The sequence below is a fragment of the Gasterosteus aculeatus genome, chromosome 1 (genome assembly GCF_964276395.1).
Source record: "Gasterosteus aculeatus chromosome 1, fGasAcu3.hap1.1, whole genome shotgun sequence".
NCBI classification, from domain to species: domain Eukaryota; kingdom Metazoa; phylum Chordata; class Actinopteri; order Perciformes; family Gasterosteidae; genus Gasterosteus; species Gasterosteus aculeatus.
The window spans coordinates 8851523-8871567 of NC_135688.1; the positions used below are offsets into that span (position 1 = coordinate 8851523).

The window sequence follows — 20045 nt, forward strand, 5'->3', positions numbered from 1 at the left end:
TGCACTGTTCTGAATTACTCAACATTCAGTAGTTACCAACATGACTACAGACACCTGTTACACAGACACACTAAGCACTACTGCATTTTAAAGGTATTGATTTACTGGGAAGTAATTCACGATGCAACATCCTCCCCCTTGTTTTGGACCATTTGGGTCCGATATTGCTACGCGTGTGAGTGTATAGCTCAGTTTTAATAGTTTCCATATAACGCTATCAAAGTCATTCAACTGGGGCTCTAATTTTATGGCGTCTTTCTGCATCACTACAAAGACTTCACTTAGGTTATCTTGCAAGATAGACCACGGTGGTCCTCGCTGGCATACGGAGACGGGGAGAGGTCTTGAGAGTCTGGATGGCGCATCAACTCCCCCTATGGTAGTGACAGAAAACTACCTGGCAAAGAGAGACACAGAGCGGGACGGTGAACGGGTGGAGAGTATCGACAGTAACAACTCTAATGTGTGGTATGCGTGATTGATTAGGTAATATATAATTAATAAAGCCCTTATGTTACTCCGATGTCAATGACTCGAGAAAACAAGGAGGAAGACGAGCTGCTAAGAGTAGAGGGAAATGCTGTCTTTTTTGCACGGCTCTTCTTTGATTTCAATGGGAAACACTTGAGTGAGCTAATGAGTCTGTGTGTCGAGGTTCTGTGTGACCCCAAACAAATACCTAGATGCAGACTCAGTATGTGTGTGTCTGTGTGCGTGTGAATGTGAATGTGGTCACATTTGTAATTACGCACACGCACTGGAAGATATTGAAACCCATGGTAATATTCACATGCAGATGCTTCCAGTCTCAGAGGACAAGTCTGCGCTCCAGTAATGAAACACATGTGTGCTCTAAAAGAGACTAAATCTCCTCCAAGCTCATCTTCCTTTGGCTAAACACGTTCATCAGCAACCAATCAGTCTCTATCAGCAAGCTCCATTAATGTGTGTGTGGGAGGGTGTGTGCATGTTTGTGTATACAGTGCATTTGAGACATTTTTGGGGGAAAAGTCTTGAGTACCACTATGTGTAGGTCACAGGCTGGGAAGACTCAGAAATCCCCTCCGTATCTTTTGCAGTCTAGGTTGGATCCAAAAGATACTAAATGTACTCACTCAGAGACATTTTGCAGCTTTAACCAATGAAATACTTCAGGTTAAATTATATTGATGTTGTTATATTGAGTATTATTTGTATCTTGTAGCCAATATTGTTGTGATTATTTCTTTAAACCTTTTTCATTATTTAAAACTGTTATGTGAAGAGGCAGGGAAGAGCCAATATGAAGGTCAGATAAGAAGCGACATAAGCACAGCCTCCTGTTTATTTGGTGCGCTTATCTAGAGTTCATGCATTCGAGACAGTATTTTGGGGTGCAGCAGAGTCGTACTGCATTACAATGTTAGTTTGTGAACATGAATACGCTCATATTATCTAGTCACGTCATCAATTTCCAGTTTGGGACAACTGCAAAACAACAAAAATAGTACAAAGTCATTCATGAAGAAGGGAGTTTGGGTCGGCCAATCTGCCCAACTGCTCATGTCAAATCAAGTAACGCCCAAAATAACCCACCGCCAACCAGACTTCTATTTCTATCCTTATTTCGAATGCTATCTTCTATTCAAACACACCTCCCACACACTTCCTGTGGTACGTAGCGTCTCATCAGATTTTTCATTTCTCTCAGATTGATGTAGTGTTTCAGACAGTAAGAGAAAGGTGGGACGGATCACATGGTGTCTTTCTAACATCTACAATTTGTATTGTTCAATTGGGATTCAATTGGCCAACTAAGCGTCGATACATACGGTAGATATCCCACCCAGAAACCATCTAAAACAATTTTAAATTCCTATTATAATATTTTAATAATATTGAAAAAAAACAGTAACCTTTTTGGTTCTTGTTAACTGTCAAAGTCTTCCTGAAAGGGACAAGAGGCTGATTCGCTCTGGAGAACACAGGAAAGCAGACGGTATCCAACAGCTGTTCGTGGAGAGAAAGTTCCTCTTCCCAGCTCTCAGTGTATTGTCAAAGTTGGATGCTGGAAGGTTTCACAATTAGTCCAACATTTACAATGTCTCGCATGAGCTACGCTGCAATTCCCTGCAGTCACGCTACTCACATGGCCAGCTGCAGCTCTCCATTATTGGCCAGGTTAGGTGTGTATCAGTGGAATATAATGTCACCGCTTGGCTTCCAAACAAGAACTAATGGCAGCCATCGTGCTGATGTGTATGACTGTGCATCCAAGAGTGGTTTACTAGTGTTTGGATTTAAGTTTCTTTAGTAACAGAATCTTACATTTATTAACAGTCAAAGAGCCAGTGTGCTAACCTGACCCGCCCGGTGGTTTGTTATACTAAATAATCTAAGAAAATGATTAAATTAAATTAAATTATTAAATTATTATTAATTAATTCGGTCAGTCAAACTCAGTTACAGAGCTGATTCAGGAGAAACGTGAAGATATCCTCCAAATATTCAGTCAAGCTGCAATTATTTGTCGTCTATCTGTGTTGCCTCACACATACATAAGCAAGTTCCTGGCAGTGTCACAGGGAGCCGATTGCTTCGTGCACTGGCACAGACACATCATTTGAAGGCTGTGAAGATGGAATTCCTGTGTAATATTTGCAATGCTAACATGAAACTCCCTTGCAGGATAACAAGAATGTAGGATTTAGACAATGTTGTTGATATGAATCCATGTTTTCATTGGTGTATAATCACCTTAAACTAAAAATCATTATGGTTTTATTGACTTACAATGAGCCCTTTATATCTACATGGTACCACCATGTTTCTACACTTCCCTAAAAACCAAACAGGGGTTTCGTTTGTCTGCCAGCTCACTGCTAAATATTACTAGATTCTACACAGCTCCTTTAATAAAAAGGTTTATACATTTTAAGATGCTGATGGTGGGTATTTTCTACACAAGCTGATGAAGATGGATTCCACTATCTGTTGAGAGAGGCTTGAGAGACTATTCTGTACTTTTCTAAAATAATGTAATGTGTGTATGTGACAAGTTGTTATACCTTGAAGCGGAACATATTTTATCCCACTTTCATTTAACATTTAATGACTAGGAATTGTAGATAAAAGCTTTCAGCATAACTAGTGTTTGAGGCAGCTCCATGCCCACATTGCAGTGATGTCAGTAACACAGGCAGCTGGTTTTATCATATTATGCCATGCACTCTGGGGAGAAATGTAATTCATACGAAAAGCAATACTTCCCAAGTAAAGTTCTACTCATCCCAGCCAAAACAAACCTCCATCAAATACTGGATATTAGGTCATTTTCACAAAAGGGCTGACCTGAAACCCTTGTTTGAGGGCAGAGGCTTGACACGGCTGTGGGACCCTCCTGTAACACGCTCCATGTACTATCAGCACTATTGCTTGGTTCCTTATCTTCATAAACACACAGAGGTAGGCTGAGATTGTATCAGCAATGTTTACGGAAAATTAAACGTTGGCTAAGAAATTGCTAAATCCCAAATGCGGCGCAGACTCTGATATGGCAAAGGAAAATATTCACTGTATGTTATCAGAGAAAAAGGGCCGCGTTAGATTTCAAGACAGAAGTTTCCAGATATTGTAAGAGTGCGGCGATACAATAACATTAATCAGGGCTCTGGCACCATTCTTTGGCAGCCGTTGATGGCCATTCACACTTTGCCAATCATCACTCCCAAGCACAGCAGAGGTCCTGGGGTCTGTATGCATGGTCCCACCCAGTCAGGACGCCCCGAACAGCTGGCAAGCCATTGTGAACCCAACCCGACGAAAACACAGGGGTGATAAGAAGAACTCAAAAGACTGTTTCTCTGCAGCCGGGGCCCCAAATCTGTGTAGGTCTTCCCATTCTTTTGCAGTGTGATAAATGTGTCACACACAATTACTTTCTTTATCCACCCCTTGAAAATACAATGCATTTGCTTCCTACCGACGCACATTACATTTAGTGTGAAGGAATTCTCAATTTACAAGACTTATATAAGTAGATACAACATAAAACTCACACTTTATTATACGTTTTACATCACTCGGTAGCATGGTGATAAATGTACCAACTTACCTGGTTTAGGGGGCTTTCCACCTTGTCCTATGGGGTGAAAATACATGTGAGGCTCTGCAGTTTTAAATATATATACATGCAAATAACTAAAGAACATTTGCTTATTTTCCACCATGTCAAGATTCAAATAAGATCGTGTCCTTTTGTCTACAGATTCTGCAGTTGTACATATTCTTTTTGAGTCTGCTTTTTGATGAGATCTTCATACCTGCACCCAGTCCTCCAACACCCAAGCCGCCATGCCCAACACCTCCTGGCACCAGACCACCTTGGCCCACGCCGTGGCCGCCCGCACCTCCATAACCCCCTACTGAGAGGGTCAAATGGTGCTCACGATTTAAACAATCCTTTCCTAACAAAGTTCATGTCATGTTGGCATGTCATTATACTTTATCATTAATAAGATTCTTATAATCACTACTTACCCAGGAGATATGTGTAACCTCAAATCTCAAACCTCATATTATTTCCCGATAACTTGGCTAAACAACAGAGGTTGGTCCCACACACATTGTTTATTGCCACAGCTATGTCCCTAGGATTTAATTATTCCTCGCCTGTGCTGGTTTAACAAGGAAGCCTCACCATGTGTTTCCTTCAGATCCGGCCAAAGAAAGTGTGTTTACGGGGAATTTTTCTGTAAAACCATTTCTTCTTGTTTTGGTTATCACGCTATAAATATTACACCTTCGTCAGAAACAAATCACAAACACCCACAGACAAATTTGAACTAAAGGCCTCAAAATATTTCAATTGCAAAACCTTAACACGTAACAAAATGTCTTCCTGCAGTCATGGCTGAGATACTCGGAGCTATAAAAAGGTTGAACGGGGTCAGACTGGTTCAGCACATGGGAGCTGAAGCCATGCCAGGACACGGCCTGCGGATGGACGGCCAACTGTTGCTGAAGTGGAGCGTGCACGCGCAGAAGTGGACCGTTCACGAGCAGCTGAGTTTATTTGCTATGGATGTGTAAAATGATGAACACCAGACGGAATATCCGAGGGTCAAAAGTGAAGCACGAGTGTTGCAGAAGCCATTTGGACGACATAATAAAGACGCTGGGAAAGCCACGTTGTTATTGTGACTGAGATTACCATATGGAATATATATAATTTATAATGAGCTAAAGCAAACATTTCACGTGTGAACCTTTGCAGCTTGTGCAAGATAAACCTGCAATGAAGGTCAATAAATGACTGGAAGTATGAAGTTACATTCACTTCAAAGGAAGTATCGAACAAAGAATAAGCAATGAAACCAAACCTTTTTGTTTTTTTGGATCCAAATCATTGATCAGTAAAACCAGATGTGATTGCTATAAACATATTTCATACAGTAGATGGGGAATAAAATCATAAAACTAATGTTTCCTTTTCTCACCTGCAGCTTTAGCTGGTTTATAGCCGACTCCTCCAGCAGACCCTTGTAAAACAACAATAATACAGAGTACAGTTATGGTGGGCCTAAATGTCACCATGTAAAACACAGTTTTTTGGTCTAGCTGTGACTCATTACAGACAATGATTCTGTCTTTCACAATGTCCCTTTCTCAAATGTGACTTTACCACAATGAGAGTAAATCAAGGTGCTGTGGAGGAAATGCAGTGTGAACAGTACACACAAGAGTACAGCAGGATTAAACTATGAGGACAGCATTATTAACTCATTTCAAATGTAAGCATTATATATCAATGTTAAAGAAGAAAGCTGACAATTTTGCAATGTGGGAGGAATCACGTTAATTCTGCTATTAATCTTTGCAAGATGAGTGATTAAGTCATTGCGTGTATATAGCAGGGAGTGGTCACAATCTATTAGTCCAACAATAATCAATACTAGTTGACATTTTTACAACCTGCTCAGTTTTGCACATTTCCCCTTACCTCATTGGTCGGCTTTCCAGAAAAGGCAAGCATAAGAATTTCAATACACAGGGGGTGTGTATTTGACAATACAATCTTTGAATCTTGAATCTTGAATTATTAAGTATTGTATTTGAATGTGATACTATGAAAGACAAAGAGATTTAATGGTTTGGCAGTGTTACATCATACTAAAGGCCATTAAATCAGGTGTGATAATAAAGTATATATTACTTACTATTACTTTATATTACTAATAAAGAATGTATTTACTTTTAGTCCAATTGCAGGATCACCTTTTTCAGTACAACCTCTGGACTACAGTAGTATTCATCCAACTGTTATAACTCATATAGGGATATATATATATTAAGCCATTATATATCAAGCCATTGGATGCTTAGTTACCTGGAAAGAATCCAGTCCTGCCTCCTGTGCCTCCAGGTCCGATCCCAGCACCTGCTGGCACGTACACGCCTAGAACACGCAACAGAGAAAGGTCATCTTCTATCACTAACACGCGTGACACTGGCTAAGAGTACGGAGAAAAGTTTTGAAGTGATGCTTTGAAGTATTTTCTTATTGTTCTTTTTTTGCAACGCTTGCAGCAGCATCTCTGGACAATGACCCAATTCATTAGTTGAACATTCCTAAACACTTTGATCATCCGTGAAAGACATAAAAATGGGAATCTGTCCTCGGCCCTCGCGTCATCGCAGTGATGGGGCACACAATCAAACGTGAACAGCCCAGAGCCAAAGAGAAAGAAACAAAAAAGAAATTACTTTATGGGCTTGATCAGGAGAAAGCTCCAATTGTTTTCATTCTGATGAGGTGTTGTAGTTGGAGACCATCACTGAGAAGGCTGCTGAAGGACTGTGGAGAATCTCAACCCCCACCTACGTCCCCTCGACTCATTTCTCAAATGATTTTTGGCCGCAACCAGAGTAAATCCCGAGATGGTCGTTCTTGATCCCAGACATGTGGCCTCATGAGTGCAAAGAGCAGCAACAGAAATGAGGAAAGGTGACTCCAGTTGTTCTGGGACAACTAATAGCTAAATCCAAAAAGACTGGTGAAAATACAGCGGAGAAAAAAATGGGGCCACAGGACCTCAATGATTATGCTTAATGGCCCCATCATGTGTTGGGACGCCGATTAATTTAAACCACATGTCGAAGACGTACATCTGTTTATTAGACAATTCTGTGTGAACACAAGCTTTGAGTTCTGTCCACTGAGTACGTCCATTGGGAGAAGAACATTACAAGGAATTACTGTCCGATATAGTTGAATGAACATTGATGACACATACCCCTGAAGAATGCCAAAAAGCACACATCTATGCAGCTTACTAAGAAAGCCTGCAATATTCCTCCATTGCAACCAAGCATACTCTGTTCACTAACAAGTTGGGAAATATTTAATGGGTTTTGTGCCCCGATATCAGTTACATGTCGCTGCTGTGGTTAGTGGGGAAAATGAGCAGTGCGTGACGATCAATGAAAGAAACCAGTGACGTTCTTGTTCCCTAAGAATCAACGCTCTGAAGAGTCCTGAAGATGTAACTCTGTTTAACAAATACCGAGAACAAATAGTTCTGTCATTTAACTAGCTTGTAAAAACAATAAGGCAGGAGGTATTCCTTTATTTTGATATATATATTTTTTCAACAGTAGAGTTAATGGGGAGCAGTTATGGCAGCAGCTGTGGCTTTGGACACAGCGTTCCTCCTTAAAAGGACCTATTGACAGACGAGAGGGAGGTTGATTTTCGACTAATGCTAGAGCCGGAGAATGGTAAAACTAATCCATTTTCTTGGAATTTGGTCTTGTGATGTTGATGACTTACTGAAGAGCTCTCGCAATCCCGCGGGCTCAAATGAAAATGAGGAATAAATAATAAAATCCGGGGTTATGCATTTTGTGTCAAGTAATGAGGTTGTGCACCTGTTTGTGTCTGTTCTGCGAGGCCATCGGCTTCACGGCAGAGAACTTGTGTGCAGGCACCACCTTATGGGAGCCGGAATGAATGTTCTCAATTCTGCTCCTTCATTCCACAATCAAAGGAAGGATTTCCTGCCTCTGCGCTGCACACAAAGTAAAAGGGAGTGTGCGTCTGCTCAACTTTTCCCACTCGCGAAGAATCCCGACGGGCCGCTGTGCCACTAGTAGGCAAGCGCCAAGTTCACTGTGCATCCAAATGAGGCTCATTCTGACACCTGCCAGGTGACCTGCTATATGTCAATACACGTATTTATATATATATATATATACTGCACATCTTCATGATTGGCTTAATTATCGTAATCATCATCATGCTGATGGGTTCCTTGTGAAGCACAACAGGTCATGTGAACATGTGACACAATTCAGTTGTATAACAAACAATATTCAACAAGCCAGTCATCTCCCGTCAAGAGTTGGCCGTGACTTTATTTTATACATAAATAACGTTGATTAATAAATGTATCGCCGTGGTGGGACTCGTGCTAGTGTCGTGATCTTGCCTAAACAATGGCTTCTCCATTGATGGATAAGAAAGCAAGAATGGCCAATGTGTGCAGTGTAAACTGTACTGCGGAGTAGAGAGGACAAGCGGAATCCTCTTTCTTAAAACAATATCACTCGGGGCTTGGGACACGTCCATTACACAGTAACACAGCAGGTTAAGTGAAAACAAATCCCGAAACTTGTCAAGGTAGACAATGTGATGAAGGAAAGTCAGAAGTCAGAAGCACCAATAAATGTCAAAAAGCCTTCAGGTGCAAACCGAGCAGCCATTTCTTACTGTTGCAGTGTGAACCAGAGCTGCACCGAGTACATTAAGAGGCCGATGATCTACATGAACTCACAGGAACCCTGACTGGGATTTGGATTTATCGTCACTCCCCTCCGCACTGAAATGTGGTCCAGCTGTAAAACTCACAGCTGACATTGTTTCAGTAAGCTTGTCATTAGCATTAAGGGAAATGAGTCAAACGGATAGTGAAGTTACAGTACGCGATCAAAGTGCGTTGTGTGGGATAAACAATTTTAGATAATAGATGATCTTTTAAATAATGTTTTTTCCCCCCATCTCACCATACATACACTTTATCCCAGTCAACCGGTAAGAGCAGCTGCTGCAGGGCCGAGGAGCCACGAGAGCGAGAGTGTGAATGCACACAAAGGTGAGATCATTCTTTTAACACAGTGGTAAAAAACATCAATTAAGTAAGAAAGAAAAGTCAACATGTTTTCATTCTGAAGTCTCGTTGAGGATGATTGCTGACATCCATTGCACTTGTAGGCGTGTGTGAACCTCTCATGTGGGAGCCCACAGGGACGTGGTGATCTGGTTAACGTTATGATTTACTTTAAGAAATGCCCGTTGTCCCTCAACCAGTGTTGCCTTAGTGTTTTTTTCTAGAGTCCCTTAGCAAACTCCAGCATAACAGCACTTGTTGTTTTATGACACAGTGGTTTTTGGGGTGATTTCTGACCCTGTTACCATTCGACACTTCCATATGGTTATTAAATCCCAAATCCCAAAGCACAATTACTGAGAAATTCCCCAACTAGAATTCAGTTTCCAGAGGAATCGGATATGTTGTTGTACAACTCAAAAAGCACAATACATGAAAAGCTCATAGGCTCTGGATAATCTGTTTGTGCAAATGTTTTGGTCCGTCCAATTCCAATGTTATGAACTTTGATAAAATGACGTAATCCACTGGATGCAAGGTGGTAAAGACCAGCACCTTTTAAGTTTAGTATGGTATCATTTAATGTTGTGAGTGTCGGACTATATATATATATATATATATATATATATATATATATATATACATTGCTTAATTATTTCTCCTGCAAGATGTTTTTTAAGGAGGGGAACACACACAACTTATTGTTATTACTGTTAGGGATTTAAGCCAGAAGTGCACCCCTAGTCGAGTGAGGCCTCCCTCGAGAGCTTTCCGAAACCCTAACATTACAGCATTTCATAACCATTACAAGACGTTACAAAACTCTGTAATGTGTCTACATCACCTTGACCAAGCCGACCATTACACAACTCTGCACCACTATTTACGTCACTCATGATTAAATAATAAAAAAGTGTTTTGGCAAAATTATAACTGTGTTCAGCCTGAGAGATTGTCTCTTTTTACTGCACCCGAGAGCAACAGTGCAGCGGAGCAAACGCTGCGGTTATTGCTCCCCTCACATCGCCCGCTATCAGCCGCGCGACAGCGTTCCCGCAGCACGATGAGGGTGGAAGAGGAGAGCGCGAGGAGCGTTACTCCACCCTTTCTTTCAAACGTTGCCCATCTTTACCCCCGGCCCTCCTCTAAAGTAGAACCTCGGTTTGAGGTATTCACTGGCAGACAAACTGAGATGGCAATATTTTAATTGTAAAGTCTCAGAAAACCTGATTCTAATCTTCTGATTGTTTAATCGCTGGCCTTTGGGTGTCTTCCCAGAGGAAGCTGCTGTTACATGTATTTTATACATGTAACAGCGGTGGACTCTCTTGTATTTCACAGTTGAACATGAGGAAATGATATCCCCTGGTTGAAGATAACAGCCGTGTGAGATCACAAAAAGCCAGTGAAATACAAAACTACATCATGACTCCATTTGATTGACGGATTTGTGTAACCACAGGTGCAATGTTAAATGGACTATAAAAGGCCGCATCTACTATTGGGAGACGTGTAAAAATAAAATGTGCTGTCTCCTTTTTTCCTTAATGTTAAGCTCTTTAAATATACTGTATATATACACACACACACACACACACACACACACACACACACACACACACACACACATATATATATTATTGTAACAGGTTGGTCCTCTGGGGGGGTCTTGGAATGACGGGCACGAGGCAGTCAGGTCCATTGTAAATGGTTTTTTATTCGTATTTCCATACAAACACACACAACAACAACACCGGCTCCAGCCTCCTCGCCTCGCTCCCCTGCTGTCGCCGGATCTCTCCTACTTAAGAGAAGTATATTGATTACTGACTCACATCAGCTGAGGCCAATTGCCTCCCCCGGCACCGTTCCCTGAACCACTCCCTTCTCAGTCCCCCCCTGCAGCTGAGCCAAAACCACGCCCGCCACCACATACCCCCACCGCCCGACTTAGGCCGGGGAGCCATCCGGCCGAACCTACTCCCCCCCCTCGCCCTCGAGAGGGCGGGAGAGGAAGTCCGCCACGACCATCTGCGCCCCCGGCCTATGGACCACCTTGAAATTAAAAGGCTGTAGAGCCAGATACCACCGAGTGATCCGGGCGTTAGCATCTTTCATGCGGTGGAGCCATTGGAGCGGGGCGTGGTCCGAACAGAGGGTGAATGAGCGTCCCAGGAGGTAGTAGCGTAGGGAGTCGACCGCCCACCGGATGGCCAGGCACTCCTTCTCTACTGTGCTGTACCTGGCCTCCCTCTCGGCCAGCTTCCTACTGATGTACACCACGGGGCGGTCCACCCCCCCCACCTCCTGGGACAAAACGGCCCCCAGCCCCCTGTTCGACGCGTCGGTCTGCAGAATAAAGGGGAGAGAGAAGTTAGGAGTATGAAGGAGTGGTTCCCCACAGAGAGCCTGTTTTACCTTCTCAAACACCTGCTGGCACTGCTCCGACCACTGGACCGGATCTGACGCACCTTTCCGGGTCAGGTCGGTCAAGGGGCTGGTGAGGTCCGCGAAGCCGGGGATGAACCGCCTGTAATACCCCGCCAGCCCCAAGAACCGCCTCACCTCTTTTTTGGTCTTGGGCCGCGGGCAGGCCGCGATAGCAGTCGTCTTGTCCACCTGAGGGCGCACCTGCCCGCCCCCCAAGTGGTACCCCAAATACCGTACCTCCACCCGTCCAACCGCACACTTCCCCGGGTTGGCGGTGAGCCCCGCCCGTCCCAGCGCCTCCAGCACCGCGCCCACCTGCCGCACATGCTCCGCCCAGGTGGTGCTGTGGATAATCACGTCGTCCAGGTGGACGCAGCACCCGATCCATGAGACGCTGAAACGTGGCCGGGGCCCCAAACAGCCCAAAGGGAAGTGTGGTAAATTGGTACAAACCGTACGGGGTGGAGAATGCCGTTTTCTCCTTGGACTCTGGCGACAGAGGAATCTGCCAGTAGCCCTTGGTTAAATCCAGTGTCGTGAAGAAACGTGCAGTGCCTAGCCGGTCCAGGAGTTCGTCGACCCGGGGCATTGGGTAGGCATCGAACCGTGACACGTCATTCACCCTGCGATAGTCCACGCAGAACCGTACAGATCCATCCTTCTTAGCCACAAGGACGATGGGGCTGCACCAGGCACTGTTGGACTCTTCTATTACCCCCAACTCCAACATACTCGCCAATTCCCTCCGAACCACTTCTTTCTTGTGTTCGGGCAACCTGTAGGGTCGAGACCTCACTGTCACGCCCAGGGGCGTCTCGATACTGTGAACTATGAGGTCGGTCCGGCCTGGCAAGGGAGAGAACACATTAGCAAACCGCTCCTGCAACCTGGCAACGTCCGCCCTCTGGCTCTCGGAGAGATGAGCGTCTCGAGGGAGCGAGGTATGATTACCTGCTTTTGGAACCTCCGGCCCCAGCTCCTCCCCTTCAGATACCGCAGAGACCAGAGAGACGGACTCCACCCCCCTCCAGGCTTTCAGGAGGTTCAGGTGGTATATCTGTGTACCCCCGCCCCTGTCAGACCGCACCACCTCGTAGTCGACGTCCCCCACCTGCCGTGTGACCTCGAAGGGCCCTTGCCACTTGGCTAGGAGTTTAGAGTTGGAAGTAGGAAGCAATACAAGTACCTTTTCTCCCGGTGTGAATCGTCGCAGCCTGGCCCCTCTGTCGTACAGCCGTTGTTGTCGCTCCTGGGCCTGCAGCAAATTCTCTCGTGACATCTGGCCCAGTGTGTGGAGTTTTGCTCGCAGGTCCAGGACGTACTGGATCTCATTTTTGCAGGGGCTCGGACCTTCCTCCCAGTTTTCTTTAATCAGGTCCAGCACCCCCCGCGGCGTCCTGCCAAACAAAAGTTCAAAGGGAGAAAATCCCGTGGAGGCCTGGGGGACCTCCCGCACTGCAAACAACAGAGGGTCAAGCCAGTGGTCCCAATTACGTTCATCGTCGCTAATAAATTTACGGATCATGGACTTCAGAGTCTTATTCATGCGTTCCACCAGCCCATCTGTCTGCGGGTGGTACACGCTCGTACGAATGGACTTAATGCCCAGTAACCCGTAAAGTTCTCTCAGTGTGCGCGACATGAACGAGGTGCCCTGGTCAGTCAGAATCTCCTTAGGGATTCCAACTCGGGAGATGACCTGAAACAGAGCCTGCGCGACGCTCTTTGCAGAGATATTGCGCAACGGCACTGCCTCCGGATACCGCGTTGCGTAATCCACGAGAACCAACACAAAGCGATATCCGCGTGCGCTCCGGTGAAACGGCCCGATGAGGTCCATGCCGATCCGCTCGAACGGGACCTCCACCAACGGCAGAGGACGCAACGGCGCCCTCGGAATGGCCGGAGCGTTCACTAACTGACACTCCGGGCAGGACGCGCACCGGCGGCGCACGTCCCCCCGGATGCCTGGCCAATAAAATCGGGTCATTATCCGGTCTAGCGTTTTCTCGTATCCCATGTGACCAGCCATCGGGTTATAGTGAGCCGCCTGGAAGATAATTTCCCGGCGGCTTTTTGGCACCAGCAACTGTGTGTTTTCCTGCCCCGTCTGAGTGTCACGACTCACTCTATACAGTCTGTCCCTAATCAATGAAAAGTGCGGAAATGACTGCGCTGCGTCAGGGCGCACCAGGTGACCATCAATACGTATCACTTGGTCGTAGGCTGAGCGTAGGGTATCGTCACGAGACTGTTCGAGTGGAAAATCTTCCATGGAGCGAAACTCTGGAGCCGGCGGAGTCTCTACAGGAGGCTCCGCTGGCTCCCCCTCCCCGTCTGCAGCGTCGGACGACCCCGCGTCACCGCTGAGCACAGCACACATCTCGCATAACCCTGTCGGTCGTGAACGCACCCCCGTAGCCCCGCCCATTAACTTACCAAACCCCGGCCAATCTGTACCTAAAATGACGGGGTGCGTCAGGTGGGAGCTAACCGCGACCTTCATTCTATGCTTTTTCCCCGCATATCTAATTTCCACCGATACCACAGGATACTCGTGAACATCCCCATGCACACACCTTATTCTCACCCGGTCTGCCTCCACCAATGCCCCCGGACGAACCAGGCTCTGATGAATCATAGACTGCGTGCAGCCCGAATCCACCATCGCCTGGCGTGTACCCCCCTGGATTCTTACCGGAACGCGGTACGTCGCTCCCGGACCGGGGGAGGGTGCCGGAACGCCGGCAACTCGGATCACCTGTCCCACCTCCCTCAGCGGGCACTCTCTCCGGAGGTGACCGAGCCGCCCGCACCTCCAACACTCCTGCCCCGGCGCTTGAGAACCTCTCTGGGGGTCGGGAAGGGTGCTCGAGTTCCCCGAGGTCGGTGGGTCGTGGGCAGGGGAAAAAGGCACCAGCCGCGGAGCCGGCCTGGGTCGCGGCGCAGCTCCTGGTCCGGCCAACGCTGGCGAATTCTCCCAGTCACTCTGCCCGTTGGGATGCACCGCCAGATGGTCCTCCGCCAGGGTGATGGCTGCCTCCAGGGTCGTCGGACGGTGGCACCGGACCCACGCCGCTGTCCTGGCCGGGAGCCCCTCCCCGAACTGCTCCAGCACCACTCGCGTCAACACCCCTTGGACGCCTCCAGCGCTGTCTGGCTGCAGCCACCTCGTGGCGGCATCTCTCAGCCGCTGGCCGAACGCGAACGGGCGGTCCCCGGGCCCCAGCCTGGCTTCGCGGAATCGCCGGCGGTGGTCTTCCGGCGACAGCCCCAGTCTGTCCACCACAGCCTTTTTAACGGTGGCGTAGTCACGCCGCGCCGCCGGTGGCAGCCCCATGGCCGCGATCTGCGCCTCCCCGGTCAGGAGAGGTAAAAGCCGGACCGGCCACTCCCCCCCTGGCCAGCCGCACGCCTCCGCCGCCGCCTCGAAGGTCTCCAAGAATGACTGGACGTCGTCGTCCCCAGTCATTCGCTGCAGCGTGAGCCCGGCGAACGCAGCGGATCTCTGCGTCAGCGGCGCGGCCGCGGGCTGCGGCACCAGCTGTTCCAGCGCCCGGGCCTGTCTCTCCACCTGGGCTTGGAGCGCCGCCAGGAATTGCCGGTAAGCCTCTGCCTGCTCCTTCTGGACGGCCGCCAGCTCTCCGATCATCTGGCCGAGCGCCACAAGCGGCTGGGTCGGCATCCCCTGCCGGTGTCCGTCAGCCGTCATTTCCTCCCCCCAGCCAAGTTGGGCGCCACTGTAACAGGTTGGTCCTCTGGGGGGGTCTTGGAATGACGGGCACGAGGCAGTCAGGTCCATTGTAAATGGTTTTTTATTCGTATTTCCATACAAACACACACAACAACAACACCGGCTCCAGCCTCCTCGCCTCGCTCCCCTGCTGTCGCCGGATCTCTCCTACTTAAGAGAAGTATATTGATTACTGATTCACATCAGCTGAGGCCAATTGCCTCCCCCGGCACCGTTCCCTGAACCACTCCCTTCTCAGTCCCCCCCTGCAGCTGAGCCAAAACCACGCCCGCCACCACAATTATATATATAAAAATATATATGTATATATAAAGTAGCCACAATATGACTGAACGGTATTTTCTACTCTTTTCTAAACAGAAATCACTCATTTTAATGTATTCCTGTGGACCAACATCTGATATTCTGAAGTAGTTGTGTGGCTTAAACCCATCAAAAGTTACACAATTGTTTGGTTTGGCTGAGAACATGTCATTGATGCCAAAGGCTTGATTGGCCGTGTTTACGCCCGCCCTCTCCCACAACGTTTTCATGTCAGAGGACTTTCATTAGTTTCTTTACGTAATGCGTTAAGTCAAAGTTTCATTTTATCACCATATTCACTTATCAGTTCATCATCCCTTCTGGATTTACATAAAAAAGTATCTTTGATATATGTTGTGCTCATGTTGTTTGTTTGTTGGGCATCGGTGGGTCAAGGTGAAGACGTGTGACGGCCGAGCGAGAGCTGCTCGCCGAGTGGCTGCAATGAATCATTTCAGTTGATGCGCTCACACTTGGCAGAAGACTATTGCAGACCAAACATCTGACTGGGATGCAAAACTGACATTCCTACTTGGATTGCAAAGGGTAGGAGCCAAAGAAATTATACATGTTTTCAGCAATAGTGCAAACTTTCTATTATATAAATGCAAACGCATGATAACCATATTTCTACATATGTCAGAGGGAAGCCTCTTAGAAACTCGCAGGCGTTTGACTCACTGATCCGCGATCCAACATTCTTACACCTCATCCATCCATTTCTGAGAAACTTGGATTGCTTTAAATAGTAAATCAAGTTTACAACGATGAAGCCACCTTTAGCCAAAAGTTTTGTGCAAAGGAGCTGTACCCTTGACATTTATAATGCAGTATTTCAATAATTTTATAACTAAAAAAACAGCCCATCCATCCTAAACTTCTAGTATTCCCACTAACACAGTCTTAACGATAGTTACAGCAATAGGAAGAATGTTAGTGGTTGCTTCTGGCTCAGTGCTTTGATGCAGAAAGTGCTTTAATGTACAAATGCAAACCGTGGAGCATAATGTCCAATCTCACACGTTAATACATGGACTAACAGTTCTCTCACAATGGCGATCTTGGTCAGTCGTTGGTTGTTACCCAAAGGCACCTTCCCAAAAAATGACTGAGTTGAGTTCCCTCACTACAGATTATACCACTAAACATTTACATATTAAATTTACTTGGCCAAAATGAAAGAATTTCCAGGAATAGAACAAAACCCACACAAGACAGCCTTCTATGTATTTCTTGAGAATAACCAAGCTCTAGTATGGCAACTTAGTGAGTCAATAGCCAGGTACTCATGGTATGTATGGTTGGCAAGAGGAATTAGGTGTCCTTAACAGAAACTAGGAATGAAGCCTGAAGAAGCACTTGCAAGGGCAATTAAGACAGTCAAGATTGGAGATCTGACATTTGACAACTAAAGCGAGACATTCAGACGACCTTGTGTCTTTTTAACGTCACACGCTGCCAGGCGAGTGTCACTGATTAATGTATTAATTTCCTCTGAAGCCTCAGGGCTGAAACCTGGCCAACGGCAAACGAGGGAAAACATTACACAACCTGCTCAGATCTCAGGACAACTGTGAAGAAACAGAGCAGCTATATTGTCCTTTTCATCCGCCGCTGTCATTAAAGCCAAACTAATGAAGTGCTGAGATGAGACCTAGGGACTCTTGCATACCTAAGCTTGTAGTTTTATCACTCATTATTTCTTCGCTGTCATTGTTCGCGGCATCAATCATGATTTCAGCTGTTTAGATCAGCTGGTTGTTCAGGTTTTCTGGAGGAATACAACATATATCAAGTTTAGAAACAGAGAAACACAATAATTAAAGCATGTGGAATTTATGCCTTAAAGGAAATAATGAGCAATACTGTTGGTATAATTTCAAAGACAATCTGCAAATACAGTTCCTAACGAGTTGTTCACTATTCTTCTTATTGCAGCTGTGAAAATTCAACTTGATTAAACTCCTATATTATTGAATCTGAATCAGCCGACAAAGGTCCGGATTTGATTCGGTTATCAAATGTTGCAATAAAGATTAGAGGCCTCTAAGCTTCATTGTACAAGCGAACCCCAGCAAACACACTACGGTACATATGCGTGACATAAGGGGGGGGGGGGGGGTATATGTACTGGTACTGGCATACTCCTTGCCAGATGTTTTCTCATTTACACTTGTCGATGGAAAAGCTTCAGGCCAACCCTGCACTGCACCATTACTCAAGGGTTGAATTTCACAACCGTAAGTGGTGTTTTCTGTGCAGGGGCCTTTGGCCCGAGCAGTGGGTGTTAATGAGGTTCTTTTTACTTACAGATAATTGACCTCTGGACCGGCTGAGAGGGTTATTTCTTGTAAATTAGAGTGTACCGACACAGATTGAACGAGTTTGAGAGAAAATCTCAACACTCTGTTGAGATTTTGATCCAAAGCCAATTTTTATATTAGCTGCCCTTATCTGCCACATTTGATCAACTTGATTATTAGAGGAGGCCGACAACATCACTATGAAAAAATACTTTATGTGGACAAAATGTTTTGTTTAGGATCTAAAAGGACATTGGACTTTAATGGACACCAACAGCTGTGACTATTAAGTAAATAAACACAGAACATGGATCTGATTCCTTCATACGCAGCCCCAGATGCTGAACATGTTCTCCAGTTTGGAGCTGAAACTCAAAGAATCTCATCCAAAACCTCAGACTAAGAACCCAATCCAAGCCACGCAGCAACGGGAGAAAGAGAGTGGGAGGAAAGACATGCTCAGTATCTCACTGCTACAGATAAGCCATAACTTTTAATTGCACTCCTCAAATCTGCCTTTTATATAAATAGGAAGACAAGCGCTGCTACTTAAAGAGAAGAGGTTTACAGCTTTCATTGAGCGGGAGTTCATACCAAAGTGGTTTTGCTAAGTAGAAGGAGAACAGCTGGAGAACCTTGAGTATGTTTTCAGCCATGTAAACATACACTTTAAAAATAAAGATGCATATCCATAACTAAATAATGTAGGAAACCAGTGAATAGCTTTCTATTAAATTACTATTTCTATAAATTGATGATGCTGTGTAATAATGTTAAGTGTAACAATAAGTTGTGGAGAATGCTGGTTATCGGCATCGGACAAGTACGTTTGATGGAGAGAAGAACTTCCTCTCCATCTACTAGTACCCTTCAGCAGAAGGGAGGTGGGGCACCACCATTACGGGCTTCACGGTAAGCGTGCAGACAGATGTATACTTTTCGTTACTGCAGTGGCTTTATATGACGATGTGTTTATAGCACCAAACCAAAACTTTCCACAGCAATTTCTGGTGGAAATTTGCAGATTTAGCCACACAATTCCATTGCAGAGGTGTGTTTTAAATTACAACTGGGATACAGTCAAAAAGAAACAGTTATAAATACATAAATAACGAATGAATGGTGTATCGCAAATAATTGAAATATCAAATAACGAAAGCACTCAGGGGCGAAGAGGCAAAAGCATTGCACCTGTTCCTCGTCTGTCATTGACAGAGTTCACCTGTAGCACGCACTTACCTCCTTGGAGAGAAGGCTGAATCAGCGCTGAGAGGAAGAGTCCAAAGAGGAGCAACAGAATGTTTCTGTCAGCCATCTCGCTCGAAAATGCGCCACCCCTCTGCCGATCAGCTGCTTTTATTCTCCTCCAACTAATTACCACAACCCCCGAAGAGCAGTCAACGTGATCAAGGCAAAGCAAAGTGTTCGGTTAAATAGATCACTTTGCTTGCCCCTCGCCGCCCCCCCCCCCCCCCATCCCCCCCTCTTCTACGTTGCTGTTTTTATTCTGGTCACTCCTGCCAACAGTACAGAGAGGCTGCTGCAAGGAAGGAGAGAGAGAGAGAGAGAGGGAGAGACACACACATGGAGGGAGAGAGCGGGATAGACAGCCCCCCTTAACCCCCCCCCCCCCTACTTATCCTCCAGAAGGAGTTGAACTGTCTGCCAAGCAACCTTATCTCTGAGACTCAAGAGAGCGGCTGAAGCGAGAGCAAATAGCATACCAGCGTTGTTACCTTTCCTTCGAGGGTTAATTTTGTGGTTTTTAAACACAAACAGGAACCTGTGTTTTTTTTTCTTTCTGTTCCTCTTCATCGAGGGATGCTGAGAATCTAAGAACAAGACATTACGAGACTGTCGGAATATGCTGGAACTCGCGGTGCACAGCGGGGAAGCCGGTCCCACTGGTTCTACTAACAAAATAAAGAGAAAGTGAGAGCATCACATGCCGGTTCCTCTCTTATTCACCAGGATTGTTGTCCTCGACAATCAATAGTAGAGCGAGGACCAACTTCGGCGACTGCTAGAGGACTGGAGGCCCCTGGACCATCAGTCATCGCGCTACACAGCTTCTTCTCAACCAGTCTTACATATGTGATATAAACAGTT

General features: G+C 46.0%; 1 protein-coding gene across 8 annotated transcripts in view; it reads right to left on the bottom strand.

Moving 5' to 3' along the window:
• elna (elastin a) overlaps positions 1 to 19398 on the bottom strand; it is a 41323-nt gene extending 21925 nt beyond the window's left edge. For all 8 annotated transcript variants that reach the window (XM_078098248.1, XM_078098247.1, XM_078098246.1 and 5 more), the window contains exons 1-5: positions 19176 to 19398; positions 6368 to 6436; positions 5478 to 5519; positions 4302 to 4403; positions 4094 to 4120 (exon numbers count right to left, since the gene is read on the bottom strand). In XM_078098248.1, the coding sequence (XP_077954374.1) occupies positions 4094 to 4120; positions 4302 to 4403; positions 5478 to 5519; positions 6368 to 6436; positions 19176 to 19251 (316 nt within the window). In that variant the 5' untranslated portion in view covers positions 19252 to 19398. The remainder of the gene's footprint in view (positions 1 to 4093; positions 4121 to 4301; positions 4404 to 5477; positions 5520 to 6367; positions 6437 to 19175) is intronic.
• Positions 19399 to 20045: the final 647 nt, after the last annotated feature.